Genomic DNA, 17,645 nt, shown 5'->3' with positions numbered 1-17,645 from the left:
ATTGGCGTCCGCCTACGACGCTCCCAGGCCAAGTTATGGCCATATTCCATGTTGTGGATTTTGTCCATAACTCCAGCCAGGGGTGGAGCAGTGCTTCCCTGTGAGGTCACTAAGGTAGGAGGGGACCTGGATTGCCCAGGTTGATAACCCTACTTCGGCCATTTTCCAGTGTTCTTCTGCTCGGGGGCCTGGTTGGGAAAGACCTGTGAGGGAGTTCCTGGAAACCTGGCCTACAGCGCCCCCCTGTGGCCAGACGCAACAAGGTAACTGCTGGAACTGTGTATGCCTGTTTGTAACCCATGCTTTGATTGTAACTGTACTCTGACATATGTATATTCTGTAGATTCCCTATTGTATATATTGTAGTTTCTAGTGTGCTTTAGGCTGATTAAATTATATAATTAATCTTGGGCTGTTCTGTTATCTCGATCTTGAATCCCACGTCTGTGTGTTCGGCTAATAGTTACCGTAAATCGGTTGGTGGCAGCGAATTGTGCCAAGGATTATTGTGGGGAGGCCAGTGAGATTCGGGGAGATTTTATATATTCCGCCCGCGGAGGTCGGGGGAATATATACCTTACTCTCACCGGGGACCCTTCAATAATCGGCATAAGTAGTATAGCGGCCTCCTTGCTTATTGTCGGGCAATTCCATAATTGGCCTGACTATAAGAGGGGCGCTAGAGAGCGCGTCACGTGCTCTGTCTGTCGGTCGGGAGGTATAAAGGAGGGGTGACCCCCACTTGTTACCCCCCGATTGTGACGTACTGGTAGCCAGCGCGGGGGATTTCTGAGTGACCCCCCGGTGGTTTGTGACAGGGGCGTTCCTATAAAAGAGCGGGAACTAGAGGGCTATAGAGACCTGCAGGGAAGGAGGGACGCCCCAGCAGTGGGGAGTGTCCCTCTTCAGTGTAGAACGGCCGCCGGGAGGAGCCGAACCTGTCCCTCTGCATGAGTGACATGCGAGGGCAGGAAAACGAAACTAGGCCTCCGGCGAAGCCGGGGCCTAAATTTAAGCGGCGAGGCCGACAAGCAGGCACCATCGGCGCGGTTCTCGGGCAAAAGCTAGAGAACCCGCCGGAAAAGTCAAAACAATCACATACAGCATACTCTCCCCTTACAATAAAGAACCGGGACCCCCAACATAAACGTCTCAGGTACTTAGATGCTGAGACGCAGGGCCATGTCCCTGGGAATGAGTGCTCCGGTCCAACAGAATCCTCAAGGGTCTGTGGATGGAGACCGGACTCCTGCCAGGCATGGAGACCGTGCTGGCTCCCACTTCAAGCCAGAGCCCAGGAGGGATGGTGAAGGAGCGCGGCATGTAAGGCTTCAGCCTTGTAAATCAACCTTAACAACACCGCCGACACAGTGGGGTGAGAAGGGACATGCCGGGAGTCCAGACGTGGACCCGCTTTTCTTCAAACTCTTTCCAAAAGTCAAACAAATCAGATGAGAATGCATGTGTGGATGTATGCCTCCTGACACAAAGCGATAAACTGGCTAGGACTGGCTACCAGGGGGTGTATAAAGCTCAGAGGGAGGAGCTACACTTTTAAGTGTAGTACTTTGTGTGTCCTCCGGAGGCAGAAGCTAAACACCCATGGTCTGGGTCTCCCAAAGGAACGATAAAGAAAAGGTTCCGCACCCCTGGTTTAGAACCTCTAAGTGTATGGAGCAAAAAAAAAGCAAATATTTTAGCAATATTTTTATTGTGAAATATTGGATTTAGAAAAAAAAAAAAATACAAAATGCCGACAGTAACATGTGCAAGTACAGTATTCAAATAATCTATACAGGTGGAAAGAGCAGACTTGTCAAGTTGAAACTGCATATTTGGGACAGATATACATGATGGACAATGCGTATTCACAAGCGTCAAATGCACAAATAAAACGTCTCACTTGGTAATACCACTAAACATCTGAAAAATATCCTGAACGAGCACAATATAGGACGTCTTATCCAATCCACATGAAATAAACATCCATTCATTTCAGTTCACTACAGACCTAAGATCAAGAATAGAATTCAAATATATTTTTTCATTTTATTTTTTCACTTTATTTTAATACAATTTAAAAGTTTTTTTTTTTTTAAAAAAAATTGAGGTTAAGATATAGTAACATTTACTGCGGACTTAATACTGTGAAGCCCCTAAAAAAAAAGAAAAAAATTAAATAAAAAAGTTAAAACAAAAAAATACTCTGATGCATCTCCTGGTTAAGTTATTTTGCGGATATTTTCATGACCAACTAAATGGAAAGAAGACTGAGGAAAATAAAAAAAAAAAAATATATAAAATAAAATACAGCCATTTAAGATTAGTTTTCCAATAAAATAAACCATTGCGTTGTACGGCAAATTTTAATTTATTTTTTTAATATGCTGAATATAAATTCATACAAATCCAGTTTATCACTTAGATTAATATAAGACATATTACAGTGTTGGGCTCTAAGTACAGGTATTTATATATATACACACATATTTAAAACCTTTACGGATTGCAGCCAGACTAAAAATTAAATAAAAAATATATATTATTAAAAAAAGCTAAATAATTTCTAAATAAATAACAAAAGCAAATTTTGCAGTCATTTATAAAGAAAACCCTAAAATATGGGGCGGCACGGCTAGAAAGATCTAAAATGACTGCTCCAACTTTATGAATGTATTTGTATGGGCTTGGCAAATTTTGGAAAAGCCTTATATTTACAAGTCACCCCCCACTATATGGGAGGGGTGGAGCGAGATTTGCAGTGTCATCTTTCCTTTACAGACACTCGGATGCTGTAATCCTGGACTCCTCACACAATGTCCGGTGGTGGGGGGTAAGTGCCAAGGACGCTGGTATTCGAGTCTGCAACGCCCTGGTCCGGCTGTCACAGTATCGGTACTGGACGTCAGCAAATCTTTTTAGATCAACGCTAAGAGGTAACAGCAGTTTGCTATGGGGAAAGGGAAGGGCCCGATTGCGGGACCCCCATACAATACATCCATATATCTAAGTAGTGCAAATAACACATGAAATACGCCTTCTTTAACTTAACAGTACTGATGGTTCTTTGATCGGAGCTGGAGGGCGACATTACAATGGACTGTTGTAAACCTTTCGATACGGGGAGACCACAGAAGACCCTGCTGGATTTCATTCCCCACGCGCCTTATAGAATTGCATAAAACGCCTTTAGTTTTGTCGTAAACGCCAATGATAGTGAATATATACAACGCAAATCAATTCTGGGGGGATGAAGTCGGCAACGTTTATAGGTCGCACTGAAGGACTAAAGGGGGCTTTACACGCTACGACATCGCTAATGCAAACTCGTTGGGGTCACGGAATTGGTGACGCACATCCGGCCGCATTAGCGATGCCGTTGCATGCGACACCGATGAGTGATTTTGCATCGTTGCAAAAACGTGCAAAATCGCTCATCGGTGACATGGGGGTCCATTCTCAAAAATCGTTACTGCAGCAGTAACAAGGTTGTTCCTCGTTCCTGCGGCAGCACACATCGCTCCGTGTGACACCGCAGGAACGAGGAAGCTCTCCTTACCTGCCTCCTGGCGTCTATGAGGAAGGAAGGAGGTGGGCGGGATGTTACGTCCCGCTCAGCTCCGCCCCTCCGCTGCTATTGGGCGGCCGCTCAGTGAAGCCGCACGGACCGCCCCCTTAGAAAGAAGGCGGTTCGCCGGTCACAGCGACGTCGCCGGGCAGGTAAGTATGTGTGACGGGTCTGGGCGATGTTGTGCGGCACGGGCAGAGATTTGCCCGTGTCGCACAACAGATGGGGGCGGGTACCCAAGCTAGCGATATCGGGACCGATATCGCAGTGTGTAAAGCCCGCTTCAGTCTTAGCAATTCGGTAGGTCAAATTTGGGTTAAAGATTTAGCCCCCCCTTTAAAATGCAGATCTGTTTGGGAAGTCATGATTGACAACTCCGTTGCAGGATGGACCCCGGCCTAATGAGTGGTTTGGGCAACAGAAATCTCATGACAGGATCCCATCAAGGCCCCTCGCGAGCTCCTCCGAAATTCCTCTAATTAAAGGGAACCTGTCAGGAAAAAAAACCCAAAAACGTTCTGACCTACAAGCAGGAGCCTATGTGAGCTATTAACCCCTTCCTACCCATCCCTGTGTTATATTGTGTGATATGAAAGTAATAAAATAACGTTTTATTACCTTCATATTCCCTATGTAAATGATAGTGTCTGGTGAGACGCCCCATGGGCGTCTCATCAATATTTTTCACCATTCAAGAAACAAAAAAACTGTACAAGTTTTACCAATTGAGAATTTTAAGTCGGCAGGTCATTTTTTTTTTTTTTTAAATCACATAATAAAAACAAAACCCCAAACATATTGTAAAATTTAGGAGTTTTTTTTCTCCCCACTTGGAATTATTTTCCCAGTACACAATGTTAAAATGAAGAGTGTCATTCAAAAGTGTCACATATTATGAATACCATATTATTCGGATTAAAAAGACAAAACAATCACTGATCTCGGTGAGACCAGCCAGAGAAAACACTGCCGGCAGCCAGCGAGGGCGCTCAACACAGTGAAATCCTAGCTATTTTGCTCCCTGGGAAATATGCAAATCAAAAAAAGTCTGTGGAGTCTCTGTTAGGAGTCTCAACACAGAAACCAGCCAGATATCCCTCCGGGAAGGACCCAGCCAAGGAGTGGCTCTTTTTAGGAGACCACCATAACCGCCATACTAAGTGGCCCTTTTAGTCAATATCCAACTTTTTGACCAGTTTAAAGATACAACAAGGGAAATACCAAGGCCAGGTATCCATCCACAGACCGCTGTTTCTGGGCATTGCCAATCAACAGTGTGGAGTAGGTGTTGGGACTCCTAACAGAGGCTCCACAGACTTTTTCAATTTGCGTATTATTCGGATTAATTTCCAAAAATTTGGGCGGAAAATGAGGGGTGCGTCTTAAAATCCGAATATAGCTTACCGGGAGGGGGGGGGCTGTCTGTGCGGTGACTGGGTGCGTTCGGGGGGCCGGGGGCCTCTCTGTGCATGCGGGCGGGTGGCTGTGCGGCAGGTGACCCAGTGTGTCCACGGTCTCCGTTTCAAATGATGGCGGCGGGAGTCCACGCGTGCGCAGATGGAGTCCTTGGAAGAGAGCTCCATCTGCGCATGCGCCACTCCAGGAGCCATCATTTGAACGGGACCGCGGACAGACTGGGACACTTACCGCACCGGCCTGCTCCACCACTGAGCCCCCGCCACTGCTTGCACAGCCTCTGCCTATTGTGACCACGGACTGCTGCCCCCCATCCGGTAAGACAACACCGGAGTATAAGACAGACCCCATTTTTATTTTTCTCTCTAAATTTGGGGTGCGTCTTATAATCCGGTGCATCTTATAAAACGAAAAATACGGTATATAATAATTATTATTTTTGTGAGTCTTCATATGGCGGTGAGGTTAAAAAAAAAAAAAAAAAAAATTAAAAAAGGATTGCTATTAGAAGAGGGAAAAAAAATACAGATGCGTGAAAACTGAAAAACTGCCCAGAAGGGAAGGGGGTAAAGGCAGTCTTGCAACTTTTGCCTTTCAGAAAGGAGGTTGAATCAGTGATACCTGCAGGTCCTGTGCACAGAATACACCATCAGTGCAGTTCTTGTCGTCTTCCCAAATATTCACTGAAAAGAACAACTAATTAGACAAAAAAGAGCAAAAGTGGGAAGGGGGCAAAAGGGGGGAGGGGGGGGTGGGGTCACGGGGCAGCTTCATGCACCAAATATTACATCTGAGCGCTTAACACATCACAATTCTTCACGCTCATACAGAATTTTTTACATAATGATCTTGCATTGTTCAAAAGACAGCATGATGGGATAAAGTGAGGAATATAAGAACAAAAAACAAAAAAAAAAAACAAAAAAACCCACCAAACACTATGAAAAATAATAAGACAGAAAACTAACCATGATTTTCACCCCTCGCTCACAAAAACCACTAGGCGTCATACAGTCCTTGTCAAGAAAGTGTCACCAGACAGTGTCCAACATTATTAGTCTAATTAGAGCAAACCCATCGCTAGATTTCACAATGCCAACTGTGTCTTACACCTGAGGAGGCTGGGCCGCTTACGTTCCAAAAAGCATTACACAGTCCACACACTAGCTGTACTACCCGGCTTCGCCCGGGTTAATAACTGTTGTTAACAAAATAGAATGTATTAACATTCCCGGGATAGAATGTATATATAGAATGTATTACGCCTGGGATAGTAACTGTCTCTCTCCCATTCTCTGTCTGTCTCCCCCTCTGTATATATCTCTCTGTCTCTTTGTCTGTCTGTCTCAAGCTCTTTCCCTGTCTGTCTATCTCTGTCACTTTCCCCATCTGTCTCTTTCCCTCTCTTTCCCTGTCTGTCTCTTTGTCTGTCTCTTACCCTGTCTATGTCTGTTTCTTTCCCTGTCTATGTCTGTTTCTTTCCCTGTCTATGTCTGTTTCCCTGGCTGCATTGTGACACGCCAACATTCCATATAAGGGCGTGGCTGCGCATTCTTCTGAAGTTCTGGCGGAACTGTGGCTCCCAGCTCCATTCGCTTTAATGGAGGCAGGTTTTTTGGTGAATAACTAAAGCGCTGGGTTAAAATTTCCCCTCAAAACAGCCTATGACGCTATCGGGGTCCAGACGTGTGAGTGTGCAAAATTTTGTGGCTGTAGCTGCGACAGTGCAGATGCCAATCCCGGACACACACACACACACACACACAGCTTTATATATTAGATTTTACACACATTCGCAAAATCAAAATTAGAGAATAACAATTTCCTAAACGTTGTGGTCATTGTGTCATCCTATGTGATATCCTAACATGAGGAAACTCGCAGGATTTTCAGCTTATTTCATAAATTGAATTTATTCTAAACCAATTAATAAAAATGTAAATGAGATAAATGAAAAAGACACTGATCACAATAAGGCTATGTGCGCACGTTGCGTACATTCACTGCAGAAATTTCTGCAGCGATCTGAAGAGCACAGGTGCGCTTTAAATCGCTGCAGAAATGTCCGTAGTGAAAAAAAAAAAAAATAATAAAAAAAACCCCCAAAACTGTACACATTGACCGCCAACATGGTCATAAAATTAAAAAAGGTACAACAAAGGCACTTACAAGTAAAAATCCACAGCAGGTCTTACAGAAGCGCACGGGAAACAGAGAGACGAGGGGTTTCCTCCATGTTAAGGTGTGAAATTAATTACTGCAAAGGTGAAACATCCCTGGAGTCGCGCAGCATTTCTCCAGTAATGTGACCGTCCACGATAGAACAGCATTTATTTTATATAAATCCAAAATACTGTGCCGATTAATACAAAGCTCCAAAAACGCTGCTAAACGCAAAGCGTTAAAGGCAAAAAATGACTCCATAAAGCCACCAGTGGTGGGAGCTCAGCGCACAAACCATACGCAGCAAAGTATTAAACCAGGGGTGTAAATATACCGGGGTTTTTTGTTTTATAAGATGCACTCCAAATTTAGAGGAAAAAATAAAAAATAAAAAAAGTAAAAAAAACCAAACCAAACAAAAAACATTCGGTCAGTTTTATAATGGAGTAGAGCGTTGCTGGTTGCGGGTGCTATGAGGCAGAAGCATCCAAAAAAGGTTGGCGGTGCGTGCGAAAAAAGAAAAAAAAAAAAAAAGAAAAATGGCACCCGGAGTCAGCGCGTGCACAGATTGAGGTATCGGCTCAATGACGAGCAGGGATCTCATCTGCGCACGAGCCACTTCCAGGCGCCATTTTCCATAAGTCCGCTGCTGAGAGATCAAGGGGCCGGTGGCGGCGCCTGCGCATTGAGATCTTGAGCCAAGAGCTCCATCTGCACATGCGCAGACTCCTGGAACCATTATTTGAAGCTTGCACCGCCGTCATTTTCAAAACGGCCCGTTTCACCGGCCGCAGCACAGTCCGAAATCCGGATCAGCACCGCCCACAGCACAGCATCGCCCCTGCTTCCTGTGACCCCTCTCCACCATCCCCCGGCAAAATACATTTGGCTTATAAAGATGCACTCCACATTTTCCTTCCAAATTTTTGGGAGGAAAAATGCGTCTTATAGTCCGAAAAATACGGTATATTTTTTTTCTCCCCTACAGCATTTACCGTACGGGGTGAATAATTTTACATCTGCATAGATTTTTTTTTTTTGTACTTTTAAAATATTTTTTTTTTTTTTAATTTTCAAACTTTTTAAAAAGTTTAAGAACTTTTTATTTTTAAAAGGGCCTTGACCTGTGATGCATGGTAAAATAAACGATCTCCAACCCGCAGCAGTATAAAGGAGTTGGTTCCGTTAAATAGACACTAATGGGGTGGTCTCACTTAAACGCCGCTGTCAGAAAACGGACGGCGGCATTTTCGTGACTAAAGGAGCTGGCTCCAGTCGCCGTTTTTAAATTCAGATGCAGGCTGTGTAACACTGCAGACACCTGCCCTGAGCCTGCCACATACCGAGCAAGCACGATACATGTACGCTGGATGTCAGGAAGGGGTTAATCTGCATACAATATTGGACTTAAGGTGGACGCTCAGTAAATACAAGGCCTTGATCGATCCCACCCATTCGTGGGTGAGATTTTTTTTTCCGTACCTCCGTATAGCTAACCAACTAGTTTTCCAGAGCCATATACACCCGGCACATCATCGCGACTGGTTTCCCTTTTAATGTGGATAGTTACAAGGACGTTTATTACATTGCCTTCATCCAGCAACGATCTTGTCATGATATTATAAGACAAAAAACACACAAAAATAAAATCTCTAAGTAGCTAAAAAAATATAGATAAATACAGCAGATGTTACGCACTCACTATAAGGCCATGTGCCTATGGGAGATCGTACCCGCGGACTTTTCTGCAGGTATTTCCGCAGGTTCATGCAGCAGCTCCCCAGAATCCTCAGCTATCCATTGCTGCGGAAACAGTGCGGAATTCCCGCCCTGTATCTCTATAGTGGAGGAGCGGGAATTCCGCAGATAATTCCGCATGAATAGTGGACATTCAGTTATGTGCGGCTGCGGGAAATCCGCAGCATTTTCCGCGGCCGCAAATACCGCAGCATTGATACAGCACTCCTCAAATCCCATAGGATAACATGGAGAGTGTCTAGCCTTGCGTAAACCCGCGGATTTATCTGGACAATCTGCGCGTTTTTTCGCGTCAAAATCCGCGGTTATTTTCTCCCTTGGGCACATAGCCTAAATAGGAGCCGCCTATTAAAAATGAGGCCGAGTCTTTCTTACTTTTTATTGCCGTATGCGTTTCTGTGACTGGCGCTTGCTGTAGTCACGCGTGGGATACATGATCGGCCGCAGCAGAAACGACAAGATGTCTTCACGCCAGTTGAAGTTGGTTTGGGTTTTAAAAAGTTAATACAAGTCCGGTCAAATCACTAGAAAACAAAAAAAGTCTAAAATATTCCCTTATATCTACATAATTTTTAAGGGCTTCACAGAATAAGAGGGAGGATAAACAAAAAGAAAAAAAACCAAAAAGACCCAAGTCCTCCATGCTAAATAGGTCCTCAAGGAGAGGTCAGGATGCTGCCGCTTTTGTCAAATTTTTTACCCTTCGATAAAGCTGCGACCTGCTTCAGCAATTCCCGATTTTTGCCCTAAAAAGATAAAAACAAATAAAAAAAATGGAAATGGTTAAAGGGTTTATCCAACAATGTGAAAAAAAAAAAAAAATCAGGCAGGTAGTGGCTAACAGAGGCATCTATCTGCCTACCCGGCACACAGAGATCAGTGATCGCTTCTGCCGGCGATTCAGATGCTCCATGTTGATGTAGTAGCTCTTCTTCCGGGCTGCACAGTTGATGGTAAGCGACTGCCAGGATTAGGCTAATTTGACCGCCAGCTTCCCGCGGTTAGGCAGCAGAGAGCCGGCTGGCAGTCAGCATGATGTTGGCAGTCGCACCCCATTAACAGAGTACAGTGTAAAAGAAGCCGCCGTTCTGTCGATGTGACGTCAGTGGAAGCCGCTGAATCGCCGGCAGGAGAGGTCTCTGACCGCTCTGTACCGGCACAGATCAACACGGGCACAACAGTCAGGTACTTGGTTGTAGAAGTCTTGTGAAACCCCTTTTTAACTTTATTGTTATATATTCACCAGCCGAGGATAGACAGACTTTTCTTTTTTTTAGTTCTACAAGCTAAAAAGAATAAAAGGGTTTTAAGAAAAGAGTAGAGATTGATGACCTAGTCTTAAGTTCTTGCAGCCAAGTTCCTGATGAGGTTAATGGGATCTGAGCCGCAAGAATGGCCACTATACAAAAAGCGGGTCTGCGACGTTCCCACTTTATACATTAGCACCTGTCAGACTTTGCGGCAACAGCCAACCCCGGCCTCCATAATCACTGCAGAGGCCGGTAACAGAGGTAGGTTGCATTCTATAAAAGGAGACAGGTCCATACCTGCAACTGCTCCACAGACTCCTTGTGACCTTTTTCCATGCCATTCATCTTTGTCCTTAAATTATTCTCTTGGTACTGGAAGTCCGCTTTCAGCTCTGTAAGCTGCAGGAGGGTGGATAGAAAATAGACAGACTTTTAGGGATCCGAACCATGCATTTAATTATATATATATATATATATATATATATATATATATATATATATTACATATATATATATATATATATATATTTATTATATATATATATATATATATATATATATATATAATATTATATATATATATATATATATATATATATATATATATATATATATAATATATATATATATAATATATATAACAAATATATATATTATATATAAAAAAAAAATAATGTGTATATAATATTATATATATATAAATAAATATAAATAAAAAATATATATATGTTTATTATATATTATATAACAAATATATATTATATATAATAAAGAGAATTTTGTTTACTTACCGTTGATTCTTTTTCTTATAGTTCCGTATTGGGAGACCCAGACATAGGGTGTATAGCTTCTGCCTCCGGAGGACACACAAAGTAGTACACTCAAAAGTGTAGCTCCTCCCTCTGAGCTTATACACCCCCTGGAGAACCAGATCTAGCCAGTTTAGTGCAAAAGCTGAAGGAGAATAGCCACCCACAAGTAAAAACAGAACAAGAACCAGAACAACCGGAGACTCTGTCCACGACAACAGCCGGTGATAACACACGGAACAAGAAACTGCCAACAGGCAACAGGGAGGGAGCTGGGTCTCCCAATACGGAACTATAAGAAAAAGAATTTACGGTAAGTAAACAAAATTCTCTTTTTCTTTATCGTTCCTATGGGAGACCCAGACATTGGGACGTCTCGAAGCAGTCCATGGGTGGGAATAAACAGAAAAACTGAGAAGTAGGCGGAGCCTAACTTCACAAATGGGCGACAGCCGCCTGAAGGATGCGTCTGCCCAAGCTCGCATCTGCCGAAACATGAGCATGCACTTGGTAGTGCTTTGAAAAGGTATGCAGGCTAGTCCAAGTGGCAGCCTGACAGACTTGCTGAGCCGTAGCCTGGTGCCTGAAAGCCCAAGAGGCACCGACAGCTCTGGTCGAGTGTGCCTTGATCCCCGGCGGGGGAGGCACCTGAGAACACTGGTAGGCATCCGAAATGGTCGACCTAATCCAACGGGCTAAGGTCGGCTTAGAAGCAGAGAGGCCCTTACGCCGACCTGTGGTTAGCACAAAAAGAGAGGTGCACCGCCTAAGAACAGCGGTGCGAGACACATAGATCCGGAGAGCACGCACCAGATCCAGAGTATGCAACGCTTTTTCAAAGCGATGAACAGGAGCCGGACAAAAGGAAGGTAGGGTAATGTCCTGGTTAAGGTGGAAAGGAGAAACCACCTTAGGGAGAAAGTCCGGAGTCGGACGGAGAACCACCTTGTCTTGATGAAAAACCAAAAAAGGTGACTCCGAAGAGAGCACAGCCAAATCAGAGACTCTCCTGAGGGAAGTTATGGCCACTAGAAAGACCACTTTCTGTGAAAGACGAAACAAAGAAACCTCCCTAAGAGGCTCAAAGGGGGGTTTCTGCAAAACCGTGAGAACCAAATTGAGGTCCCAGGGATCCAAGGGCCGCCGGTAAGGCGGAATGATGTGAGACGCACCTTGCATGAAGGTGCGAACCTGAGCCAGCCGGGCGATACGCCGCTGGAACAGCACTGACAGAGCCGAGACTTGTCCCTTGAGAGAGTTGAGGGACAGTCCCAGCTGCAGACCGGACTGTAGAAAAGACAGAAGGGTCGGCAAGGAAAAAGGCCAAGGAGGATGGCCGGAAGAGCGACACCAGGACAGGAAAATTTTCCAAGTCCTGTGATAGATCTTGGCAGAGGAAGACTTACGGGCCCGAGTCATAGTGGAGATGACTTCAGGGGGGATACCAGAAGCCGTCAAGATCCAGGACTCAAGACCCACGCCGTCAATCTGAGACCCGCAGAATTCTGGCGGAAAAACGGACCTTGTGAGAGAAGGTCTGGACGGTCCGGAAGATGCCACGGCACCTCTACGGACAGATGGAGCAGGTCTGGGTACCAAGCTCGCATGGGCCAGTCCGGAGCAATGAGAATGACTCGACGGCCCTCCATTCTGATCTTGCGCAGGACTCTGGGCAAGAGAGCTAGAGGGGGAAACACGTAGGACAGACGAAACTGGGACCAGTCTTGAACCAGAGCATCCGCGACGAATGCCTGAGGATCGTGGGAGCGAGCCACGTAAACCGGAACCTTGTTGTTGTGACGGGATGCCATTAGGTCCACTTCCGGAGTGCCCCACTTGCGGCAGATTGTCTGAAACACTGCCGGATGCAGGGACCACTCGCCACTGTCCACGGTTTGACGGCTGAGATAATCTGCCTCCCAGTTTTCCACACCTAGGATGTGGACTGCGGATATGGTGGACTTGGAGTCCTCCGTCCATTGAAGGATGCGTTGTACCTCCAACATTGCCAGGCGGCTGCGTGTCCCGCCTTGGTGAATGATGTAGGCAACCGCTGTCGCGTTGTCTGACTGGACTCGGATGTGCTTGCCCGCCAATAGGTGGTGAAAAGCTAGAAGAGCCAGAAGCACGGCTCTGGTTTCCAGCACATTGATCGAGAGGGCTGACTCGGACGGAGTCCAAGTGCCCTGTGCTCGGCGGTGGAGACATACCGCTCCCCAGCCGGATAGACTGGCATTCGTGGTGAGAATCACCCAGGACGGGGCCAGGAAGCAGCGTCCCTGAGACAGAGAGCGGGGCAGAAGACACCACTGAAGAGAGCTCCTGGTCTGTGGCGACAGAGCCACTAACCTGTGCAAGGAGGAAGGCCGCTTGTCCCAACAGCGGAGAATGTCCAGCTGCAATGGACGCAGATGGAACTGGGCAAAGGGAACAGCCTCGATTGACGCCACCATCTGACCCAGCACCTGCATCAGGTGCCTGATGGAATAACGGCGGGGCCTCAGCAGAGAGCGCACCGCCAGTTGGAGGGACTGCTGTTTGATTAAGGGCAACTTCACAAGTGCCGGCAGAGTCTCGAACTGCATCCCTAGGTACGTGAGCCTCTGGGTCGGAGTCAGAGTGGATTTGGGCAGATTGACAAGCCACCCGAATTGGGCTGGAGTGGCGAGAGTGAGCGAGACACTCCGCTGACAGTCTGCGCTGGATGAAGCCTTGACTAGAAGGTTGTCCAGATAAGGAATCACTGCCAACCCCTGGAGGTGCAGAACCGCAACCACTGCTGCCATGACCTTGGTGAATACCCGAGGGGCCGTGGCTAACCCGAAGGGAAGAGCCACGAATTGGAAATGTTCCTCTCCGATTGCAAAACGTAGCCAACGCTGGTGAGAAACTGCAATTGGCACATGGAGATAGGCATCTCTGATGTCGATGGATGCCAGGAAATCCCCTTCGGTCATTGAGGCAATGACTGACCGCAGAGACTCCATGCGAAGATGCCGCACCTGAACATGCTTGTTGAGAAGCTTGAGATCCAGGATGGGCTGGAAGGAACCGTCCTTTTTGGGGACTAGGAAGAGATTTGAGTAGAAACCTCAACCTTTCCCGGGCGGGAACCGGTACAATTACTCCGTTGGCCTGCAAGGATGCCACGGCCTGAGAGAAGGCGGCGGCCTTGGAGCAGGGGGGAGTTGACAGAAAAAATCTGTCTGGCGGGTTGGAAGAGAATTCTATCCTGTAGCCGTGGGAGATGATATCCCGCACCCACTGATCGGAGACGTGTTGAAACCACGCGTCGCCAAAGTGGGAGAGCCTGCCACCGACTAAGGACGTTGCTGGTGTGGACAGATAGTCAAGAGGAGGCTGCCTTAGTGGCAGCAGCTCCTGCGGTCTTCTGTGGACGCGCTTTTGTGCGCCAGTTGGATTTTTGGTCCTTGGCTGAGTTAGTGGACGAGGCCGAGGGCTTAGAGGACGACCAGTTGGAGGAACGAAAGGAACGAAACCTCGACTGATTCCTACCCTGGACAGGTTTCCTGGTTTTGGTTTGTGGCATGGAAGTACTCTTCCCCGCCAGCAGCTTCCTTAATAATTTCATCCAGCTGTTCACCGAACAGCCTGGACCCAGCAAAAGTGAGTCCAGCAAGGTACTTCTTTGAAGAAGCATCTGCCTTCCACTCACGAAGCCACAAGATCCTGCGGATAGCGAGGGAATTAGCCGAAGCCACCGCAGTGCGGTGAGAAGCCTCCAGTATGGCAGACATGGCATAGGATGAAAAAGCTGAAGCTTGGGAAGTTAAGGTAACCATTTCGGGCATAGATTCCCTGGCGAGGGAATGCATCTCCTCTAGAGAAGCAGAGATGGCTTTGAGAGCCCACACTGCTGTAAAAGTCGGGGAGAACGAGGCCCCTGCCGCCTCATATACATATTTGGCCAGGTCAACCTGGCGGTCAGTGGAATCCTTAAGAGAGGTGCCATCAGCCACTGATACAACGGTCCGGGCTGAGAGTCTAGACACCGGGGGGGGGGGGGGGTCTACCTTTGGTGAATGAGCCCACTCCTTGACCACCTCAGGTGGAAAGGGAAAACGGTCATCAGAACCACGCTTTGGGAAGCGTTTGTCAGGACAGGCCCTAGGCTTGGTCACAGCGGCCTGAAAACTGGAGTGGTTAAAGAACACACTCTTCACTCTCTTAGGCGAGGTAAACTGGTGCTTTTCTGCCAGAGAGGGTTGCTCCTCTGATACTGGCGGATTGAGATCCAGTACAGAATTAATGGACGCAATCAAATCACTAACATCTGAGCCACTTTCGGACAGATCAATGGGGCACACGGAGGTAGCCTCCGAGCCCACTGTAAAGGCATCCTCCTCGTCCTGCGAGTCAGCTTCTGAAAAAGAGCCGCGGGACGAGGAAGGAGAGGGAGCCCTGCGTCTCCTTTTAGGACGGGGTCTGGGACCAGATGATGAATCCTCTGTGAGCTCCGGTCCTGAGAGAGCCCTAGCAGCAGAGGCACCCTGTGAAGGGGGCTGATGCATGTTCAGCAAAGTCCTGGACAGCTGTCCCATGGAGTCGGCAAAAGACTGGGAGATAGACCTAGATAAGGATTCTACCCAAGCTGGGGGTTCAGCCACAGGAGCCGGAGCAGCCTGAGAGACAACTGGGGGTGCGATTCCAGGCTGAGGCATCGTCAGGTTAGAGCAGGCATCACAATGTGGATAGGTGCTCGGTTCAGGCAGTAGGAGCTTACATGCAGTGCATACTGAATACAGCTTTGGAGCCTTGCTCCTCGTGTGAGACATGCTGCTGGAGTGGGGGCTCTGCCAGAATGACCCCCAGAGAGTATATACAGAGGTCCACAACCAGATGTTGTGGCTTACCAGACCGCTGGAGCGGTGTTGTGTGCCCTCCAGATCCCGAAGCCCGGACCCCCAAGCACCTCAGCAGGGATGCTGCAGACCAGTGCTGATCGCAGGGAAAACCGCTGAGAAAATGGCCGCCGGAGCGAAGAGAGGGGGCGGGACTCACTCTGGGAGCGGGATCTGGAGGGCCATAGAGACTTACAGGGGAGGAGACATGTACCCAGTGAGGAGTGTCCCTCCCCTGTGCAGAACGGTCGCTGGGCGGAGCCGCGCTGTCCCTCTGCATGAATGACATGCGAGGGCAGTGAAACCGAAAGTAGGCCTCCGGCGAAGCCGGGGCCTAAATTTGAGCGGTGCGGCCGGCGCGCAGGCACCATCGGCGCGGTTCTCAGGCGACAGCCAGAGAAGTGTCATAAAACTCACTCAGCACACTCTCCCACAACAATAAAGTACAGGGACCCCCAATATATAAACGTCTCAGGTACTTAGCTTGCTGAGACGCAGGGTTCCAAGTCCCTGGGGATGAGTGCTCCGGTCCTGCAGGATCCTGAAGGGCTGCGGATGGAGACCGGTCTCCTGCCAAGCATGGAGAACCGTGCTGGCTCCCACTTCAAGCCAGAGCCCAGGAGGGATGGTGAAGGAGCACGGCATGTAAGGCTCCAGCCTTGGAATCAACCTTAACAGCACCGCCGACACAGTGGGGTGAGAAGGGACATGCCGGGGGTCCAGGCTTGGACCCGCTTTTCTTCAAACTCTTTCCAAAAATGAAAAATCAGATGAGAATGCATGTGTGGATGTATGCCTCCTGAACACAAAGCGATAAACTGGCTAGATCTGGTTCTCCAGGGGGTGTATAAGCTCAGAGGGAGGAGCTACACTTTTGAGTGTAGTACTTTTTGTGTCCTCCAGAGACAGAAGCTATACAACCAATGTCTGGGTCTCCCATAGGAACGATAAAGAAACAAACAAAACAAAACCCAGATTCATCCTTTGGGTGCTACACCCTTCACCCTGTATTTTGGGTTCACACAAATTTTAGAGGGTTAGCACCAATAGTTGAAAAGTAGCCAAGAAGATGTGACATTTTGAAACAAACCTTTCTACGGAAGCAGGAGTTTAAAAATCCCATGGTTTGGGTTTTTTTTAACCCAATATCTGCGGAGTAATTCTATTATACAAAAATTTGGTTCTCTGATAATGTATTTAAAGAAACTCGTTACCAGAGTTAAAATTTTAGTTGAATTTAGAATCCTGAAAATGTTCTTAAAAAAAAAAAAAAAAAAAAAAAAAAAAAAAAACACAATAAAAAAAACAAAAAACAAAATGACAATATTCAAATTTTCTTTGATAGGCAGAACGCCCAAAAATAAAAATATATTTCCATAATTGTAAAAAAAATAAAATAAATAATTGTACAATTTGTAAGTGCTGATACTTAAAGGGCAAATTTATCAGTATTTCTAATTCTTTGCTAGTGTAAACGATCCATGTGGATGGGCCACATTTATCCGGGTGACGAGCAGGGACGGGACTGTCGCTCAGCACTTGTTTACTTGCTTGTTGAGTAATGAAAGCTGATGGGACAGGATGGATGTTCTGTCCCCATACACGGTGTCATATTATCTGTAACATTCCCTGCTGACCGGGTAATGTGCAACCACAGATTTTTTTTTTTTTTTTTAAAGCTCCACTCCAGAGGGTTTTTCTTTATTTCACGCCTGGAGTGGTGCTTCTAATCCATGTCCCTGCCCCTTGTCTTATAACCACCGGCTGCTGTGTTTATCTGTTTCCAACGTCACTCCCTTCGGTCTCCTGTGAATTGTGA

The 17,645-nt window shown here is 46.8% G+C and overlaps 1 protein-coding gene across 1 annotated transcript in view; it reads right to left on the bottom strand.

The window, feature by feature from the left end:
* Positions 1 to 1,727: 1,727 nt before the first annotated feature.
* Positions 1,728 to 17,645, bottom strand: part of FAM76B (family with sequence similarity 76 member B) — an 80,354-nt gene continuing 64,436 nt past the window's right edge. Inside the window, 2 exon segments of the mRNA XM_075333961.1 lie at positions 1,728 to 9,651; positions 10,453 to 10,554. Of these exon segments, the coding sequence (XP_075190076.1) occupies positions 9,562 to 9,651; positions 10,453 to 10,554 (192 nt within the window). The 3' untranslated portion in view covers positions 1,728 to 9,561.

The sequence above is a fragment of the Anomaloglossus baeobatrachus genome, chromosome 2 (assembly GCF_048569485.1).
Source record: "Anomaloglossus baeobatrachus isolate aAnoBae1 chromosome 2, aAnoBae1.hap1, whole genome shotgun sequence".
In the NCBI taxonomy this organism is placed as follows: domain Eukaryota; kingdom Metazoa; phylum Chordata; class Amphibia; order Anura; family Aromobatidae; genus Anomaloglossus; species Anomaloglossus baeobatrachus.
Note: the sequence above shows the minus strand (reverse complement) of the source record. Positions and strands in the feature narration are given on the sequence as shown.